The following is a 22,197-nucleotide window of genomic DNA, read 5'->3' as shown; positions in this document are numbered from 1 at the left end:
TGTCTTGCAGCAGACTAATGTGGAAAGTATTGATATTTGTGTCAAATGTATTTAAAGCTGAAAACAAAACATGTTAGTGCAGACTAGCAGTTTTATTAAAAAACAAAACAACAAAAAAACCTCTTACTAGTGCCATGCTGTAATATCTTGTTGTGAACTGCTGAACTATAATCCCAAGTGATTCTCCCCTCCAAGCCCTAAGCCACCCCCTTCTATTAGGGATGAAGTTCAAGAGAAATCAGGAGAGCAGTCCAGACTTTGACATTGCTCTCCCCACAGATGCAGTGAAGAAGTAAACATGGCCACCCATGGATAGAAAATGCATTATTGGAAAGATTATCAGTTAACAATTGAGGAATTGGTAAAAGCTGTAATTGTGTTTTTTTGTAAATGATTAAACATTATAATATAGATAACAGGACACTGAACTGTTTCCAGTTTCCTCTATGTTGCTTTTAACGTGTTAATTTTTTTGGTAAGGAGATATTCCAGTGCTTTTAGGTTCATTTGCAATTTTGGCAGAAATGTGCAATTCACATGCAATACTTCAAAAGGAAAAAATGGAATGAGGAAAGATTAGCTCTGAGGCTTTTCTGATGCCAGTGAATATATGTTGCTGTTGTACATTTAAACACTGTTTTTATTGAACAATGTACATGTTCAGTCACATAAACATGTATATGGTATTTTTTTAATGTTTGCATTGCTTTCTCCTCTCGTGATTGCAGAGGTTTTCGGAGTATCAAATAATAGTAAACTGACATTTTTATGCAAATAAAGGCACTCGTGGGGATACCATATGCTGAAACCATCTCAGATTAAAACCACACAACCACCACAAGCGGAATGGATTCTGCTTTATCTTCGAGGCTGGATTTCTAAAAAAAAAAAGTTGCTTTTTGAGGAAGAATTTAAATATACTGAACCCTTTTAACTCTGCATGAGTTTGCACTTTAAAAATATTTATAAAGCATCATGGTTCATTTACAATAATCAAAGTCAAATACATTTTTCTGATTGTGATATTCACAATACATTCAGAGGATATTTCTGCTTTTACAACAAACTATAGTCTTTGTATTTCTGTCATTCTTCTTCCTGTATATCAGGAACAAGGTGAATGACATAAACATTGAATACTACAGAAATACAGCCATATACTGTATATCTGATTTTTTAAAGCAATATTCATTTTTGTCATATATGTTTTTCATCATAATAATAATATGTTTTTAGGATTTTAGGTTGCATTCATTGTAAGGTTACATGTGGAGCTCCATTGAGTTCAAGGGTTAGGATAAGGTCAACAGTTCTGTTGATGGTTACATTTGGAGGTTCTCTTTAAATTTAAAGGTCTAATACATTTTTGGGTTTACCATTTTAGGTGTCTGGTGCACACCAAAAATATTGGGATTAAAAAATTAAATAAACTTATAATGCTATGACAAAGAAAAACAAATATTATATATGTGAAACAAATCATTGAGCAGTCAGTACAGCATTAATGGATGTGCATGTTAGTCTGAAAAAAGTACTGTTGGCTCTATCGCCTGTCTTACTTGATTTGCATAGTTTGCAAGTTTCTGCCTTACAACCAGCTTTAGGAACTAGTAATCCTACTTATTAAGTAAGCAAATAGACAGCAATACACTGCTCTATGTTGAGCAGGAAGAAGTGTGTGATTTAGGGAGGTGCTCTAAATGCTTTCTGGATTATCACTTTTTTTTCTTGTTGTTGTATTAATCATGCTTTCTTAACCTGTGTGACAGGTGTGATGTCAAGATGAGTAGCAGTGTAAAAAGTCAGGGCAGTGCCAGGTATTGCCTACGTGCAGAAGCAGACACTGCCACAATCACTTCAGCGTTTTTAATAAGATTTTTTTTTTTTTACTTTTACATTAGTGAAAAACATGAGTATAATTATTTGAAAGTGCCAAAGGCACGGCTGAGCGCCAGGAAACTGTAACTTAGCAACCTATATATCTGTATTTATTTATCTCTTATTACACAGTCCTTTTCACCTTATAGGTGGGCAGCGTTGTTTGTCATTTTCACTGACATGCACAATTTAGTACAGATTATAAACATTTTAACAAATACTTTTGCATATACAGGTAGTCCCCGAGTTAAGGACAGTTTGCATGACTTGCAGAAAAAAGTTTTTGCTAAATACAGCTGAGGTTGTGGGTGATCTTAAGGACTAAGCTCTTTCTGCAACCTCTTGTGATTTTTTAATGACTGAGACAAACTCCGCAATTTTCCTTTTGCATATCAAAGCAGCGCTTGATCCAGAAGGTGTTGAAAGTCTAGGCTCCTTAAAGTTTTTTTTTTTTTGCTTTGTTTGTGAATAATTCACAGTGAGGATTTTATACAGTAACTGACACCACGCTGCCTAATAATATGTTGAGACAAACATCTGTCCTAATAGCATTTATTAAAATAATGTACCTGTTCTGACTTACATACAAATTCAGCTTAAGAATAAACTTACAGTCCTTATCTCGTATGTAACCCGGGGACCTGTATACTGACATCTGCCTAATTTTATTGTATATAATATACTATTTTTACCCTAAACCAAATTATAAATTGCTAGATATAAATCTGAGGTTCGTCAAACCTGTAGCAGCCTCTAAATCCCCCCTATCATGGCTGAATCTCTAGTTTACACAGGTAACACTATTGCAGTTTATGGTAAATCTGGAACATGGGCATCCCATCCTTTATTCTACACATTTCTCTTGGCCATTGCCGCAGCCATTCAAAGTGATGAGTCAGTTAGAATTTGTGTGGGGAAGCATTGCCTGTCAGAATAGAAAGAAGTTAGCAAGGTGTTTTTCACTAAACATTATTGTCAGAATAAAACTAAATAAAATGGCATGGTTTAATGGTCAGCATGCCTGTTCAGGAACATTCACTATGGATTCTAGATTCATCTACTTCAAAAATCCTGCACAGTATGAAAATACAATGATTGGTCCTTTAGAAGCTTCTGAGATTGGTTTTGGATTATTTTATCTTTTGAATTTTTAAAAAGGCATGTTTCCATTTTACGCAGTCAGCAGAGCATATTTAGCAACACACTGATCCGAGTGCTCCTACAGTGAATGGGATTCTTTGTGGGATTCTCTATCACACAGGGTATGGAGAAACTGTATATCAGAAAATGGGGAACCGCATAAATGTTTAATAATTGAATGATATATTGTACCTTTGAAGTGGTTTTTCAGTGTGCTATATAAAATGTGATGGGGGCATTATATTAGCAAGGACTGTTACAGGATCACATGGTAATGTGACATAACTATGGACTGTGTAAAGTGATGCGTAATATGTTGGTGCTATATAAATACTAGATAAAAATAATAATGTTTTATCATTACCAAATGATACCTTGCACCACCTTGATATGTGTTCTGTTCATATATTATATAGGCCTGCTGTTTTACATTTGTGTTATTCATTTGTGTTGAGGAGATTTCTTAGTCGACTTGTGAATCACATTTTTTGGTTATGTTGGTAGTCCTTTTTTTTTTTTCAATCTTTGCCATGTAAGGCTACATAAAACAGTAGTTCACTGAGCAGACATGGATCTCTTGTACCCAAAAACCCCGGAAGAAACAAGGGCCAAAAAGGACCTAAAGAAGCATGCTGACTTGAGTCTCCCAGGAGACCTGGTCTTGGAAACAGAAATATCCTTCTTTAAAATACTTTTCTTTTGGTTTCTTAGGCCATTTTCAAATTTGTGGTTGTTTGCCTCATCAACTACTCTTCCAACCACTTTGTCACGGGGTTGAGGTGCGGTTCTTCTTCCAAAGAAGGAAAAGCAACTGTGCAGCCAGTAGCGACTTATGAATTTCAGGAACCACACTGCCAATGCGTATATTCAGTTGCCTGGGAGCGGTTGGGAGTGTGATTGAACCTACATAGGGGGATGGGTAGTTAGAAGGATTCCACTAATAAATCATCAAGGATAGTATTTTAGGTTGCCTAGCCTGGAAGAGATAATTATGTGATCAGGTGGAGGGATACGCAGGCTTTTATAGGCAGAATTTTTTTTTAAAAAGTAAATATTTTTTTTTTAATGTTATATAGTATATTCCTGTACCATACATAGATCAACTAGCTAATGATATACAATCAATCGAAGTCTGTAATTACATGCACTTATTTTCACATTTCAAGTACAAATAACTTCAGTTTTTTTAAAAGGTCTCAAGTTCCTGACGCGTTTCGCCCTTAGGCTTCTTCAGGGGGGATTGAGATTGAAGTTTAACTTTAATAATAAAGATTTATATAGTCATAGTGATACAGAGTTGATAAAAACATCTGCAAGACTTCAATGCCAAATGATCCCAATGAGGGAAAAGGGGGAGATTATGTATGGTAACTTAACTAAAATATGGCATCATTAAGTCATTGAGATCATATTTGAATCGGGTGAACCCATTTGGATTAGTTTCAGGTGAAGGTAGACAACACGGAGGCATCGGCAGCAAGCCGCAAGAGGGGGTGTGATTGAGCCTGCAGTACAATAGCCCTCATTTTCTACTTGACATTGAAGAGATAGAAAATACTAAGTGGCCAGATTACATAGGTTCATAGATTGATGTCAAAATGACGGATGAAGAAGCAGTCAGCCAAGAAAGATATTGGAGTCTTGGGGATTTTCTTAGAATTGCAGTTGACTGCAGCATTTTACTGCAGGCTTAACTGCGCTCCCAATCACTGCCATTTTGTGCACATGTTTGATTGCAGTTGCAGTGGATCGGCAGTTTCTAAAAGAAAGTAGCAAGTCCCTTCTGGACTCGCATTTGCTTCTCTTTCTCTGGAGGAAGAACCGCATCTCTTTCTCATCGGCACTCAACCACATGACAAGGGGGTTATGAAATGCTGCAGTTGACACACAAAAAAAGCAAAACTGCTTTGTTTTTGACAGCTTGTCTGAAAAGGCTTTATAGTTCAGTAACTGCTAAAGCATATGTATATTGCATTTAATCTGAGGTACATGTGCCATTTTTTTGCTAAGTTAGCATTCCTGTGCACACAATTAACTGGCATTTTTCCAGAATATTTATTTTTATATATATTAAGGCGTTTCCTCACACAGTTCAAATGAAAGTCAGGTTTGAGTTTTAACATTCTGCTTGAGGTAGTCAAGTATGTATGCAGTCACAGAGTTCTCTTTATGTGAGCGGGTAAATGACATTTTTCTTCAGGTTTAATAGATGATAGTTAAATTGCTGGAGCGCTAATGTTGTGTCGTTAGCACTAGCTCTTACAGGTCCTGCTCTCATGACCATGCAGCAATATTATGAAAATTAAGGTAAATTATCAGGCATTATTTTTTATAAACATAAATGTCCTCATTGAATGTATATACAGATTGTTTTTATTTACTATCTTTACTTTACATGCAGTGTTTTTTGAAAACATTCTGTAAGTCTTTTTCCCAAAGAACTTTATCAGTTTGATGTTTTTAAAGTTTAGATCTAAGCAAAACAGCTGAAATGTTTTATTACCATTAACTTACATTATTCTACAGTTCAGTAAAATAATGCACCTTAGGTGCCTCTCTGCTCCCATCCTGTGATTGGACAATGAAGGAGTATCAGAAGAAATATGTCGAGATCATCTAATTCCTGGCTCCTTATGTTAGCATGTTCCCAGTCATTTAATGTACATATAGCATATCCTGATTAGTTACTGAAACTGATGCTTCTCTTATTCCAGAGTTATTTTCTGCATTGATTGTCATTTAATTAGATAATACGCACTCAGTCTGCCATCTAGTTTACTGATAAGCTTGCAGTGCCTTCTGTGTGGCCTGTGTAATTTCTGTTTCCAAGCCATTTTGGGTGAGAATTTCTTTTTTTCCTTGTGATTCTGTGTGACTTGGTTCCTTGGTTTTCATGAAATAGACTTATTTTCGCTGTGAACAGGGAAATCCATTGCCATGTGTGGCTTTCAGGAAAGAGGCACCGGCTAACAGAGTAACAAATGTTATCTAAATATTTTAACAATCAAGTGCAACCAAACACAGGGAAAATATATTGCGAGAATTATAAACCATCCTTAGAGTAGACCGTTTCATAGGTGCAGAAGAGTTACACACACAAATCCCAAAAAGGAGGTGGTTCTGCTGCCACACAGTGTCTCTACAGAGCAATGTGATCTGGATTTTCCATATTTTGTAAAAGTTTAGAGACACTTCTAAGAGCAGCTGTCTCCTCTATAAAGAAAAGCCACAGCATCATAATGAGCCTTGAACCATGGTTGAAGCCATGTACAACATAACTATTCCTAGGCATTCTGTCCTTTTCATCGCTTGGTACAAACCTTGAAATTAGGTGCAGTTTACTACTCGTATAAGGTATTGTAAAACTTGAACTTAGAAATTCCCTCCTTCCATAGACATGAGGATCACAATTTATACACGTTATGTCTTTGGGTACATTTAAAGAGTGAGCAGCTGAACTAAAAAAACCTAAGGTAGTAGATTTCCAATTGAGTGAACAAGGAATTATTTGTTCATTATTAGGTATTGGGTTCCCTACATAACGTGGGAGGTGGGGATTCAACATATGATCTTATCCCGATGAGCATCCTAAAGTATTAGTCCAAAAAGCATAATTACTAAATCAATTCAGCCTAACATGTCATGGCCATTAATGAACATTTTGGTTCCTGGAATGCTCCATATCAAAGAAGTGCTTGAAGGTTGAGCAGGACTCCATCATCAAATCACATAGACCCTGTATGCACTTAGACATCCATCAAAATGTGCCCATGACCATTATGAACCATTCACAGCCTCCAAGAAACCTTATGATTATACTGAACTTATGTCCACTAAATGCATCTTTCTAAATGGGTATGTCATTTTTTTCACTATAGCGTTCAGTAGAAATAACATTTACCTTGGAAGGGACTTATATACTATTTATATACTATTTTGTGTTAATTTTTCAGTCTATGAGAGGCTCAGGGAAATTAAAATGTGTATTCTGGACAAAGTGTATTAAAGTTAGAGCTTCTCACTTGAACTCATGTTAGATTTTTAATTCTGTCTGTGTCCCTGGTGAAACAATAGTCACAAGGGAGTAACTTCTTGCACACTATATATGTATGTATACTCCATCATATATCTTATACATGGTTAACAGGATTGTAAGGATATTAAATCTCCAAATTCTACCTGTACAGCTCTTACCAATTCTAGGATTTTGACCAAGAATTTACAGTGTCCTTTTCCACATTTATTTTTTGAAGTTACAATGTTATTGTTTGGCTTATACTGGTATTTATTATTATTATTAAACAGGATTTATATAGCGCCAACATATTACGCAGCGCTGTACATTAAAAAAGGATTGCAAATGACAGACTGATACAGACAAGTGATATAGGAGGAGAGAACCCTGCCCCGAAGAGCTTACAATCTATGTAGACCATTTTCCTCTACAATTAAAATGTCTTTGTAAATTTATAAAAATAACTTTCTTTACATTTTTGTATTTATACAAAAAGCCTTATAATGTCTCTTACAGCATTTCACCTTTTTAATGAAGCTGCTTACAATAGATATTAAATGCTGCTTGTTAATGTTATAGGTTTATAGCTTTAAGTTATTTCATGTCTACTAATAATAAACTAGATCCTACTAAAGATCCTAGAGAAGTCATAGATTTGCTTGTTAACTAAAGTAGAAAGTCTTTTTAGTGAGTACCTGTTGATGATGTTTGTTTGCATCAAGCATAAAAAGGACTAATATACATATGATCTGCTCATATGTCCTGGGCCTTAGGTTATATATTTAGTATGTGACCCTATATAGGATAATTTATTTTCCTGTTCTGCCTGACCCCTATCTCTAGAACTGTAAGTGAGGGTAATCTTCCCTAGTGGGAACTTAACCAGCAATAAAGATATGACAAATGCCCTAAGCCTTTCCACAAAAAAAATGTATTGCTGTTCTGTCTGACAGCCATCAGACTATACAGCCATCAGCCATCCCTGTACATAATGCACATTTTCTAACTAGCTTACCACATTTAAAGCCAATGTGCTTCTCTGCTCATTGTACAGGGAAAATGCAGGAAATAATATGCCGTCAGAATTAAAGACAATAATTATCCATGTGCTTCCCATTCTTCAACCTCATTGCTAATGTCAGGGAACTTGTATTGTTTGAATTGCAGACGTGGGCATCAAAGTGATAAACAGAATTTTTTTTTCTGTAATCCTAAACTGTGCAAAGACGTATCTTTTTATTATTTAGTGCTCTTAGAAGCATAAATTGGCAACAATGCCAAGAAACAATAATAATAAATTGGTAAGGATGACATTTTAGCCTGTGGATTTCCACTGAGTAACCTTTTAAAATCTTTCTGCAAGTTTGAAGGTATGCTTTAAATAGTGTAGTTCATGAGCCAGTGTTGCACATTCATTAACTTATTACTGTAGATTACTCTGGAATTGAATGTATCTTATTTCCAAAATGTTTTAGAAGTATGCTATGCTTTATTATTTATATTACCTGTGTCTCACAGAAAACAATTCTATATCCATACTATTCAAAGTCACTAGCTTATTCCCAGCTTTGTACAGTCATTTATAATTATCAGTAGGTAGTTGTAAATTAGAGAGCAGTTCCAGGGAGAACAGACTGCAGAAAATGATTGAGGAGGTGTAATTGTTTACCATTACACATTTGTACAATTAGTTTCTCATTACAACCTATTAAATTAGATATCTTTTTCTGCTGAGAATCTGGTACAGTTGTACAACAACCAGTCAAATACAAGATTAACTTTGTGGCTTGATTTACTTAACATACTCCGCACTAAAGTTGTGATTTGGCTTAGGTTCTGGTAGTGTGTGCTGTTTTTTATAAAGAGGTTTCAGTGGTTAATAGTAATTATTCAGTGTCTGCTTCCAAAAACTACCTGAAGAGAAGCCGGCTTCTACTCACACTAACTGTAAAGGGTTACTGTGTAAAGTGTCAGGCTTGGATGTATAATAAAGCTTTCATCAAAGTAAATCTGATTATTTTCCACACGGTTTTCCTGAGAGGATGTTATGATTTTCTAGATGTTTGGTGGCTGGTGATAAATTAGACTTTTATGATGTCATGTGAAAGGCCACAGCTTGGACTTCCTCCATTGGGCATGCTGCATATAAAAATACAAATTTGGACATGTGCCTATAGCATATTATGAGCTGTTTAACTAATAAAGGACCCAACACCTGTGCACTAAACAGAAATATATTTTAAAGGATAGTTGTAACCTTGAAACTAAACTTCCTAGTAGGCTTCTCTCGTCTTGCTAATCACACTGGGTCGTATATTATACAGATCTCAGATGTAGACTATGCAGATGCACAGTATATGTTGGCCAGAGCGTGCCCATTTCTTTGCATAATTCTGATTCCATCAGAACATATGAGCTGTAAAGCCAAAGAGAATAGATATTTGTAGCAGAAGCAGTATGTTGTGTGTGCCGTGTATGAAGCAAAAACCCTATGAAAAAATGAGGAATGTGTATGTGATCAGATTTTATATCTGTGTAAAAAAACTTTTTTTCCCCTCCCTAAAAGTGATTTTTAAATGACTAGTTTTTACATCCTTGCTTCCTTTTTTTTTAATGTGTTCCATACACAGATTGGCAGGTTCTTTACAGGCATGCATGTCTGATGAATACCTTGGTGATATCAAAGCTCAGCAATGGTAAAATTGGTAGTTTTTAATGTGTCTTTGTACACTTGATCTGAGAAGGAGCATTAAACTTATATATTTCAAAACATTTTTATTTGCTGAGCTTATTGTAATAAATGCTAATAGTCTGGATATAATACTGATCTTTTCATGTCAGTAGTCCCAAAGACATACCTGTAACAACTGTGTGATAAGTTGTGACATTTACACTAATACCTGAGCTGTATACTCATTCCAGTTCAGTGAATAGAAGTCATTTTTTTAGAACCAGGTCAGAAATGGCAGCTTACATAATCTTACTGGAAGGTCTGCTTTCAGGCGCTTTCTATTTTATGGTAAAAGTGTTCTTAATATTGGTCATCCACTCAAGGCAGCTCATTTTTCCTGGACTCAAGGAGGATCCTACCGAGGGCATTTGTTCCACTTTTTTTGTTAAGATTTGATTCTTTTTCCAGTTTTTACAGTTACTGGCTGCATGTGGGTTGAGCTGTATTGGCTCACTTGTCCCAAGGCAGCCTGTGATACTTAGAGATGTATATTGCTGGTTAGACCTAACTTGCATGTTACAGAATTACCTCTGGCTGTCAGCTTAAAGACTGTTGTCAATTTTGTGTGACAAATTGGGTTGCAACAACACGGGTGCCTAGCAACCTTGATGGACACATTGCATGCCATTGTCCCCTTGTTAGCTGCCTGGACTGCCAGGGACTCGTCCCTACACTTAAAAACTTCAAAACAGTCATGAGGGTCCTTATGGTGCTGCATTAAGCAGGTCATGCTGCACAGGCCCCTTATGCAAGTGTTCCCCTCCAATTCCTGTTGAAGACCTGCCATCTAATATGGACCCAGATAAAGTGGAACTAAAGTTAAAATGAAAGAAAATGTGACCAGACAGGTCCCTTATTGTGGAAAGGACAAGCAGTGTTCTTCAATAAAATAAACTTACCTGCTTGATCAAAATTTTTCAAATAAACTCACCTGTCCTCATTCCTTTGTAGAGGCTGCCATTTTCACACAGTCCTCATAAGGATTTTTGGCCATCTTGATTGGCCAGGCCAGAATGACATTACTCCCTTGCATGCAAAGGTACAAATAAGTTAAAAGTAGGAAAGACTAAATACCAAAATGAGGAAAAAATAAAGTCATCTTGGGGGCCAGGTAGGTGAGTGGACATAGCTGCTTGATTCACCTCATCAACCCAAAATGACACAAACAGATAAAAAAGCACAGCAACTACTCGTGTTAAGCTGGGTAGCAGGACTCAAGTTACTATAGCAGATTGTTTCTGGGTTGGTATTACAAAAGCAAATGAGAGTGCTTGATACTGAAAAGTAGAACGCTACACTTACACCTCTAGCTGGAAGAAGCCTACGATCTGGAAAACAACCTAAAGCAGAAATCCAGCCAATTAAATAAAAAGAAATTCACTTGTTAGGGATAACAAATCTAGGCTTTGCGGCAATATTCAGATCCAATCCAGAGATCTCCCCAGAAGTACCCTTTTTTGCCACTAGATGTCCTTGGTCTGATGACCAGCATCATTTCACCAACTTTCACTGAGTCCAGGTTAGCATGATTCTTGTCAGCATATAAAAATTTTAGTTTCTTTAGCTGCCATTTCCCCTCACACTCCAGCTCTGCAATACAGGGACTGATACCAGGTAAAAGTGGTGCACTAACTTGTACTGATGGCATTGAAATTTACGTATTATTGTAGCTGCACTGACTTGTGTCCTTTAGAACTGCGCTTAGCTTTAAAGAATATTTAAATCCTAACAATGAAGTGCTCCTATTTGGTTCCTTTAAATTTGATAAACAGTTTTGTTATATCTGAGCATTAGTGCAAAAAAACTATTGATTTTGCCAAGAATCTTGTCAACTGATAACTTCCTGTTTTGTAGTTCCATTAGTTCTGTTGTTCACAGTCTCTGCAAACTGTTTGTGGAGTTTTCTGTAGTCCTTGTCTAGACTGATGAGTTTGCATTTACAGTGAGTGACCGTGTCAGTCTAGCAAAGGAAGTGTGTTACTGGCAAAATCACCAGATGAAAAAAAAAGAAATCTAATGCATCCACTAAATCTAAGGACTGATATGGTGCATAATAATAAATCTTTGTTAGGTTGATTACACATTATGAATCTGACATGAGGTACAATTATTGGGCAAGAAAAAAAAAATTGGGTGGCAATTTTATTTTATTATCAGCTCCTGCTGCCCCTAATGCTATCTGTAAAGTCTTTGTGTGAATATATAAATATATATTTTTTTATTTTTTTTAATGATGACTATATATAGCTTTTGTGTATAGACAAGAGTTATTATGTTCTTATAGTTACAGATGCAGTAGCTACAAATGAGACAGATTACCCATTTATACAAAAATAAGACTTTGAAACTGATATGAAATGAAAATAAGTATGACTTGACACTATTAGGCCAAAGAGCCTTGGTTAAATCATTGACAATTTACACCAATGTTTAATTGCAGCTCTAGTATTTTGCAACACATAAAGTGAAGGGATGTGTTTTCTGTTCAATATTGTTTGTACTTGATAAGCCGAGTTGCTACTGTTCCTACATTACTGTTATAGTACAGGCTGAGCGGGGTATTGAATGGGGTGTTGTATTGTGGTGTTGTGTTGATTAATGTGTATGTTGCATCCTTAGCACTGGCAGTGTGGAACATGCAGTGGAGGGGCCAGCTTGCTCCATTTACTGTTTTATCTCCAGTGTCAGTATGCTTGTCAGAGGCAGTGCTGACTGACTCCATTTCCCTGAGGTTGAGCTGAAGCATTGTTTGAGCACTGACGGAATTCTCTTGGCCCCCTCTGACGGACAATACCGCTGATTCCTAACTTCCTGAGCAGACCAGACAGCTTTCTGTTTTCTTGCCTTCTCTTATCACCTCTGTCATTAAAATACAGAGCAGTTTTCTGCTTTAATTTGTACGGATATTCACAATTCTAGATTCACAAATACAGATTCTAAGAGGGCGCTCTGTATGTGTTATTACTGTCCAATGCTATCAACATTTTCCAGTTTGCAGTTTTCTGTTTCCTCTCCTGTGCGTTAAAGAAAATAGTGATTCCCATTCAGTGATAAGGATTTTTTTTAACATCTCTGGAGACGGAAATGCCTGTCTGTTGTCTTTTTTTTCCTAAAGCCGAGAACTGTAGGACACTTCAGGCAGTTGGTTTTTTTAAATGTAAATGTGATTTGGGCTACATAGCATTTGTCTATCCAGTCTGTAGTTACTAGTTTATAGTAGAGGCTAAATCCCCTAACATTCTTTCATTCCCTTGATACCTTGTCTGTTCCACTGCTTGAAATTTCTAGGAATGCTGAAAGAGCAATAGACGTCCTCCTCTTCTCCAGTCTGCAGTATTGTATATTCTGCATATTCTCTCAATCATCATTGGAGGGTAAAGAATCCCATATATCATAAACTTTGCATTACATAAGTGTAGAGACTAAATAGCATGACATGACTGTCAGATGTGTGTACTTTCTCCTAACTGCCTGTCATTGTGCATTGCCATCTGTTTATTAGATTGGTTTCTTGTTTTTAGTTTTATATCAGCAAAAGAACTCCAAGAAGGCCAATTGCCGACACTTGTTTTCAGAAACTTTGTGGCAAGAATATAAATTAAGTTAGCATTTTCTTAAGTTTCCTGGGCCTCGATCCACCTTCCTAAACATTGCAATACACAGTTATAATACTTCTTTAGCTTTTACTTTACCATCTACTGCTGGTGTCAGGGTTTTATGTTTGATTTTTATATATCCAAGTAATTTTTATCGAAATGGGCCCACTCCCTGAGAGTTTAATAGGGAGATACAAAGAAAGAGACTTATCTGATGTGCTAATTCAATTGACTATATCCCCATATTGCACCTCTCCCAGATCATCTACCTAACTTGAGTTCTTCACATTTCCCCATAGAGACAAGCAATTTATTAATCATTGACCATTTACTAATATTCTTACCCCATTACACACAATACATATACACTCATTCGTTTATTTGTGTTGGTGACCGAGATCAGGTTTTTCTTGTGACGTGTCAGGCATAGACAGGCATTAATAAAAACCTGAGGCCATAAAGGGTAAATAAACTTTTTAAAAATGAAATTCATATCTTTCCCCCTTTAAAATTAGCACCAGGAATGGACCACAATTTTCCATAAATGTTTCAGAATACTGGTAAACATAGCTAAAACTATCATTCTGGCAGAGGCAGAGGCAGCCATAAATAAGAAAGTTAACACACTAAACTAAACCTGTTAAACGGTTCTCGCAATATTTTAAGCTTGGTTTGGACCAGTAAATAAAAATTGCCTTGTGTAAAGGAGGGTATTCTAGCAGAGGATTGTTCATTTGTACAGTAAATGTTGTGTTTAGTAGACATCTATGTAATTTTTTATTAACAGTCAATTGAAGTACATTTTGTCATTTCAGTGCAGTTTTATATTATAGGGATTGTATAATCTATGGTTTTGGTGCTGTGTGAGGAGCTGTATATGATCCTGCGGTATTGTAATATCTCTCGATTGCTCTGAACTTCACAAACTTTTTTGCGTGTGACACTACAGGGGACTCACATTGCGACCACCAACATTTTATTTAGGTTCATACAATAAAATGTAAACAGAAAGCAGGGTGATGACACTGATGCAAATACAGAGAAAGCCTTTAGATGATATTTTTTTCAGTTCTAGTACCAAGACTTTGCAAAGTTGTTCTGACTGCAACAGCTTATTGAACAAAAAAAACGTAAAACTATTTTCTGTGTTGTTACATACAAATTTGTTAAATTTTTTTTTATTGTTTGTTATGAAGATACCCTTTTTTAATTCCTATTTTTTGTTATCCCTAAGTGATTTGAAAGAATAAGGAAATTTCCTATATGAATATATGTGTTCCCATGCAGTAGTAAGGTGTAATGGATTGGTGCACACAGTGTTTGCCTGGCATTATAAGTTCCATGCTGTGTTAATAATCTATATGTAGTAATAGCAGTCTATAGATTGCACAGTTTAGCTTTTCATCACTTACAACCTAAACAGAGATGTCCCTATTTTTGCTGTAATTTACTGTACTGCCTATCTGCACTTACTATGTATTGTTGCCTAATTTTCACTGAACGGGAAAGAGGCTCAAAGTGGGAGCGAAGTTTTCAGTACCTCCTAAGTTCTCAGAGGCAGGATAGTCCAATTGAATGGCGTTCTTCTACATTTGTCAGGTGTGTAAACATTGCCTAACGGCAATTGGGATCTGTTATGTTTTTTAACAAAGCTATATGTGAACAACATGACGATGTGCAGGTAAAATCTATACTGTTGAAAAATTTGTTACAAAAAACATGTTTGCTTTGATTGTCCAAACATATACATTAATGCCTATGGTGAAAGGAAGGTGATTGTAATATAGTAAGAAGACATCTGTTATGTTGCCAGATCACAAAAAATGTGCAAACTGTAAAATTCCAATCTGAATGATAAGTTTCTGTTAGGCCCTCTTCGCACTCACATCTCACATTTGTTTGTGATCTGCAAAAGTTACCAATAGAATACAGTTAGGAGCTATGAGCAACAAAAAATTCTCTTCTTGTATCGAACATCAAGTGTATAAAACAAAACTCCTCAAATACAATTGTCAAGATTTCTATCAGCTTTCATCCACAGCAATACGCCATGATTCATGTACATATGTACAAACTGCCAAAGCCATTTTATTTTAAATAGGATGTATAACATTACTGTTTTTTAATAATATTAATATTATTATTATTTTACAACTGTCTTGATGGTTTATACTACAATAAACCTGCTATTGACATAACATGCACTTAAAACCAAATGTATAATAAAATAAGGTAAACAATAAATTATAGCGCCCTTATAGAAGAGGTTAACTATATTCTGTGTGCTTGTAAAAAAAAAAAAGAGGTTTTGATATCCATAGGTTATCCCCTGACAAGAAAATATATATAGAGTTATATAGAGATATAGAGTTTCTTGAAAAGGCGAATGAAATTGGGAAAGTCCACCTAGAAGATGAAAAAATGTCCAGAGTAGCATTCAGCCCTGAGCTATACATGGCAAAATTTTACTTTTTGGTTAATCTCCTGGCAAGTGGGCTCAAAAGTTTAATCTTTAGTGTAATATGACTGGAGAAGAAATGTGTACTGAGTCTGCATTTTTCTTAGGCAAATTTTGTTATGGGTTTCTATTGACTTATTGGCCTTCTCTCCTGAACATCATTTACAGAGTGTCCCTCTATGGCCACCTTAAAGTGTTAAACCTAAGTTGAAAAACATATAATCTTGTGGCCACATTTACTTTATTTGTTGTTCAGAGTACCATCTAGAGCGCTCAAGATGCATTTGATAGACTGATGCAAAAGACTTTTGTTTTTCAAATGCTAGGTTTACTTGTGACCCTTTATGAAGCCATAGTCGCCACTTTGTATGCTTTGTGCCAAAACTACAGAGGTTTATAAAGGTGTTAAAGGAATGGCCAACAAAAAATATTTCAAAGATCAGGGCACATCGGCCAGCAGTACAACACGTATACTGGGTACAATGCGCACTTCAACACGTGTAGTAGAATGTTTGCTCTACATGCCCATGTATAAGTTCTCATGGGACATGTAGTCCTGACATTAGGGCTTGAGCTTGTGATTGTGTGTGCTCCATGAACTTCTGGTCAGAGAGCACACAAGTGCTGGGACAGAGAAAGAAATCCAAGCAGGTAAAGATTTACAAATAGGAAATTCTGGAATTTATTTTATGTATTTAAAGAGAGAATTTTATTTATTATGAGCACATACAAAAACTCTCTGGCAAAACACATCTGGGGTAGGGAAGGGGAATAATTTGACCTCCATGATTTCCTCAAATTATCATTTCCCAAAAAAAAACCTTTCTTGCCCTCACCAGATAAAGTCCAGCTAGCTTAATGTCAAGTCAGCTTTTTTTTTTAATTCATTATTAAATTATTATGTATTAATAATTTATAAATTAATAATTTATTAATTTTTAATTGTTTGCTTATACCTCATTTACTTCTCCATAGGGATAAAAATGGTCGCTCAGCCAAGCCAAGTGTTATGTATGCTGACAGCTCCTCTTATGTCTACAGCTTTAATGTTTCTAAACCTTATCACAGATTTTACCTAATCCCTCCAATTTGGGTGTGCACAGTCCTGATGGCATACCCCACACATATTTCCACCTTTCCTGTGTGTCATTTCAGCATGAAGCCAGTGGTGCAATAGTAGAAAAAATACACAAAAAACACTTTCAAAAAGAGATCTAGCCTACAACAGATAAGGAAAACTGTTAGATGCTCACACAGAATCTGTAACTCCATTATAAAGGAGGTGTTTTATATACCCAACCAGATATACAAGAAAACATTTAGAAATCATTCAGTTTCTTGAAGAAAAAAAATCCCATATATTGCATATATTTATCACACGAGGATTTAGAGATCATTACAATTTATTATTTCAGCCAGGCTCTGCCAGCAAGGATTAACTCTCCGCAAGCTGAGCTTGTTAACTGTGCTGTTTTTATTTGCGGTCGTAACATTTTAAAAATATCAATTACAATGATTAAATTAACCCAAATTCATTTTTTGGCCATATCTTTCACCTAAGCAGGCAGAGTGAAGGCAGCACTCACACCCTGAAGCGGTGCTCAGGAAGTAGGGTATTTACATTTAAATGCTTTACATTTTTTACTGAGTTTAAAAAAAATATTTCAAAAGGTAGTGGCAGAACCATACAATATGTCTCTTTGTCCTTGGCTGTAAGGGGTATTTTAATGTATTCCCTGGTTATGCAAAATGATTTTTTTAATAACTGTATGGGTTTATTTAACAGGTATGTATCTACAGCTACCCTGCTGCAATACCCCCTAACAATGTATGCCAATGGAACAGTAGACATTTTGTTAGCCTTTGGTGCTTAAACGTATGTACGCAGAACATTCCCTATAAACTTCTGGTGTGCAGGGGGATTTTTTAAGGAAAAATTAAGGTTGTTGTTAAATCTGTAACTAGAGTAAAAAGAAAGTCCTTGCCTGCATGCATTCCCAGTTCCACTGATTTGCATGAACATTTAGCAAACAACTCTAATTCATTATTCTTTTGGGAATTATTTTATTCCCCAAACTGAATTATTGTGAAGGATAGACGAATACCTTCATATAAAAGGAGCGTCAGAGGCATCTGTAGTGCACATACACAGGTATATTGCAGTATACAAATTTGTAAATCCATAAATTAATCTTACAGGTTGTTCCACATTTGGATCATGTATATAATGATATATGTATAATAATGTTAATATAATGATATAATGATGTAATGATATATCTACCTTCTTATCCTGCAAATTCTGGGGGAAAAATAATTTTATAGTAAAACTCAACACAGCCTATCCACTTTAACTACAAAGAGAAAACTAAAATAGATGTGTTAGACCCTCTGACTAGTAATAGGATAAGTAATAAAGTTAGGGGAAATCCAACTGATTGAAAACCCTGCAAAGGAGATACATGTTCAGAAATTTTGTTCACTTTGGAGAGATTTCCGCTAATTTACTGTTGTATTTTTAGGACAGGAAAGGAGAAGAAATCTCCCTTGCAGACTGCACCAAAAAAGTGTTACCCCTTACCTGACTAGAAAGAAACGAAGCTAATTTTCTGGTGATATAGTTTCAGGCATGGGGAATTAGGCATATTTGTTTTCCTGGTACAGCTTAGGTCTATCCACCAGTTCAGCAGACAACAGGTTACACGTTAGAGGCATATAAAACTCAACCTTTTGGCATTAGTGAAAATCTAAGGTCTTAACAGTTTCAGCTTTTTGTTTTGACCACATGTTTCTATTTAAGGTTGGGCATTTCATTTGTTATTGTGTTTGCTTTGTGATTTACTCCTGTTTTAAACAGAACAAGACAATAATTTAAACCAGTCGATAGAGAAACCTGACCACTGCGCGGCACAATTGAATTTCTAGTGCGTCTCCACTGTTCTTTTAGAATGTGGTTTAGTAATAGAACTAGAAATGTGAACAGATTTATCTGTCTGCCGTTCCGATAAACTTAGACCATGAACTGTAACCAAAGTAATTTCATGTCTACAGAGTGGGATGTGTGTATGTATTTGGGTTTTCAGCAATGGCACATAGTGATTTGTGGTTGGGACCATGGCGGTTGTTGAGTAATCAGTTTCAGGAACCTAACCCTGACATTACCTTTCACCCTAAACTGAACATTGTCCCTGAAGGGACCTTCTGTTGCCTCAGGGTTTAGCTTGACCTCATTGTTTAGGAGAAATTGGTGCTACTGAAGAACCCTGAAGTGCTTTTTATAAAGGAATTCTGAATCTGTGTAGAGAGCAATCTAAATGCCAAGGTGATATTTAATTCCATGAAGATTTTAAATGGAATTACACCCATACTTACTGACATGAAATTTCACTTGTGCAGAGGTACACAGTGGTATCTTAAGCTCCTGTTTCATGATTGTTTCTTCCTGAGAAAATCTCATGTTTATATTTTTCTAACCATCTGAACTTGCATGCATACAGGGAGAATAATATTCTGACTTGCTCTGTTCGTTTTTCATTTCTGTCTTATTCAACTTGAACATGATTGTATACAAATTGTGTAACACTCATTTATCTTGGGGAAGTGGGTGGGGGTAGCAATGTGTTTGTACATTTTCAAAAAAAGAAGTTTATACTAATGTAAACTTGTGAGTGTATTGGTGTTTTCTTGCCTTTTGTTTTGTTGGTTGAGTTTGTTGATCCTACCAACACCACCCAAATGGACAAGCTGGAAAATATATTAGTATATATAGCAGCCAAAAAGTGCAGTGTTAAAGTTTTTTGTTAAATCAGCAGTAAAAGAAGTGGTATGAATGTTTTTATATTTACAATAATTAAAATATATCTGTATACCTGTACATATTAGATAAATAAGTAGAATGAATATCTGTATGATGCAGAACAGGTGTGTCGCTATAAAAGCCCCTAAAACATTCCTGGTCTTTTAGTTTGAAGGTATGTTTTACCAAAAATAGGACACATAAAGAACATACTTTTAATTGTATGCCTGGATTTGCCACATTTAGCTGTTCCCAAGTGGCATCTCTACAGAGAAAGCCATTCACCAATTCTGTACAAAATTAATTCTAATGCATAGGCTCCCTTAAGAAGCTGAAGCTGTAATGCTGATGATCTGTCGGTAAGTGGACTTTGAGAGTCTCTATCTGCTGTCCTTTGCCAAAATGTGCTTTAGAAAGTATCGAATGCAAAGATGGCTTGCTCAGCTTGTTATATATCCAGGTCTTTTTTGTTCCTTTTATGTCTTAGTACCTTTTAGGAATGTCATGCAACTGTCTCTCACTAATGCTATTTTTTTTACATTTTACACAGAAAAACTCAGATATTTAATTCTAAGTTGTTCCAATATTAGCTGTACAGGCCAATGGTACAAATTATTTGCTTACATTTGCTACAAAGCAGTTTAAATATACGTGTTATGTTTGAGTTCAAAAGCCCATTGCTATATTTTCTCTTGCTCTAGGACTTTCTCCAAGGAGACTGCAGCAAAGCCAAACAGAAGTTGAACTGGGCACCCAAAGTCTCATTTGACGTAAGTATTTCACTTTCTATTTAATTTTAAGCTGATAACAAATTGAAATTATGCATATGAATGTCATTCAGATATTTAGATACCATCTTTATCTTACTACTAGTTTTTTACGTTAAAACTGATTTTTTAGTTTAGTCTACCATTCACTTCCAGATTTGAGTTTGACAATAATACTAAATGAAATAAATCATGTGAAAAGCTGCATTGCAACACCGAGCTGTAACAGAATGAAACATGATTACAAGTGATACTTTCATTCATCAGTTTCAACATGCTTACACTTGTTATTCAGAAGTAATAATCTTTATCAGTGGTTACTTAAAGGCTATTTATAATAGAAATATGCAAATTAAGAAAAATATTCTGGGTATTATACCGCTGTGTAATATGTTGGTGCTATATAAATCCCGTTTATTAATACAAAGTTAACATAAAATGATGACTTTATATATATATTTATATAATATAAATGGACAGGGCTGTGGAAGGGCAACAAACCATCAGCAGGAATCGAATCTGCATTTTTGTCCGGGAAACAGGACAAACACTGTCAAACCCATACAAGATGACTTCCAGCAGTCAACTGTATTCATGAGAGTGGCAGTGGGACCTGTGTGCAGGCATTTGCCAAAGAACATCATAATTGTCTGGTTTGCCCTAGGTGCCCAGTTCATTCCACAGATGAGATGAGCAACACTAACAATTCATTTAATTTGAAGTTAAACAACTAAAATATTTAAAAACAACCATTTTGTAAATAAAATTGTAGCAGATATTTTACCACCTAAAGTGCATCACAATAGTGTCCAAATTTGCAATGCAGGTGCATGTGACCTGTCTGTAGCCATACTTTCTTTTCAGCTTCGAATAGCTCTGTCCATTGACTAGTGGTTGTCAGAAGCAGGAATGCTTTGTGACAAACAGAGGCCAATAGGAGCGTTCTCTAATATTTACTGCAATCTCCTAATTCTTGTCAAGCATGTTCCAAGTCGCTGATTTACTTGTGGTGTCATCTCCAAGAATGTCTTTTCTGCAGTCTGACATTCAGATGATGGCCATCCTTGTAAAAGTGGCTAATGTGTGGATGTAAGAGAGACATTTAGTGGGCTAACATTCCCGTTCTCTCTCTTCTTTTATTTCAGGAACTGGTAAAGGAGATGGTGGAAGCAGATATTCATCTAATGAAAACCAATCCCAATGCCTAAAAAGGAGAAATTCTGCCACTCCAGTCTCAGAGAAGCCAGTGGTTGCTTACACCACCCAATCACTCCTCTACAAAATGATTTCTAATGATATCTATTATTACATATATACTTGTGTGCATGAATGCACAATGTTTGAAGACCTGATGGGAAATGTACTGGGTATTCTGTATTCTTTGTTTTTTTAAGCTTTATTTTGCAATCCATTCCTTGCTGCTGTAATATGGGAGATTTTTGTATTTGCTCGTACTTCGTTCTAATAAAATAATTAAGGTGACCTTTTTCTATACCTTTCATACGCCTTTTTTTTCTCAATAAATAAAAATTTCTATGAAAATTTGCTTCCTGTCAGATTTGATGATATTCACTTAGTTTCAGGCTTACAAAATGTAAAATGTGACCTTTAGTAACACGTTGGTTTTAAACATGAGGTTTAAATTTTTGAGGTTAAATTGAATTTCGCTATTAAAAAAGGGTAAGACTTGCTCACCCCACCTTCAGGTCATTCTACTTAGGTAATGTCCTTTTTTTCAATATTTAGAAATCTGCTGTCCCATGAAAATGTAAGGTCTGCTTTAAAGCAAACCTTTACTTTTGCCCCACTGGGCAAA

General features: G+C 35.7%; 1 protein-coding gene across 4 annotated transcripts in view; it reads left to right on the top strand.

Annotated features, from left to right (window-relative positions):
- GMDS (GDP-mannose 4,6-dehydratase) overlaps nucleotides 1-21,923 on the top strand; it is a 302,149-nt gene extending 280,226 nt beyond the window's left edge. For all 4 annotated transcript variants that reach the window (XM_072411796.1, XM_072411792.1, XM_072411795.1 and 1 more), the window contains exons 11-12: nucleotides 20,316-20,384; nucleotides 21,527-21,923. In XM_072411796.1, the coding sequence (XP_072267897.1) occupies nucleotides 20,316-20,384; nucleotides 21,527-21,589 (132 nt within the window). In that variant the 3' untranslated portion in view covers nucleotides 21,590-21,923. The remainder of the gene's footprint in view (nucleotides 1-20,315; nucleotides 20,385-21,526) is intronic.
- The last annotated feature ends 274 nt before the right edge of the window (nucleotides 21,924-22,197 follow it).

The sequence above is a fragment of the Pyxicephalus adspersus genome, chromosome 5, assembly GCF_032062135.1.
Source record: "Pyxicephalus adspersus chromosome 5, UCB_Pads_2.0, whole genome shotgun sequence".
Classification (NCBI taxonomy): domain Eukaryota; kingdom Metazoa; phylum Chordata; class Amphibia; order Anura; family Pyxicephalidae; genus Pyxicephalus; species Pyxicephalus adspersus.
This window is presented reverse-complemented; position numbering and strand designations above follow the sequence as displayed.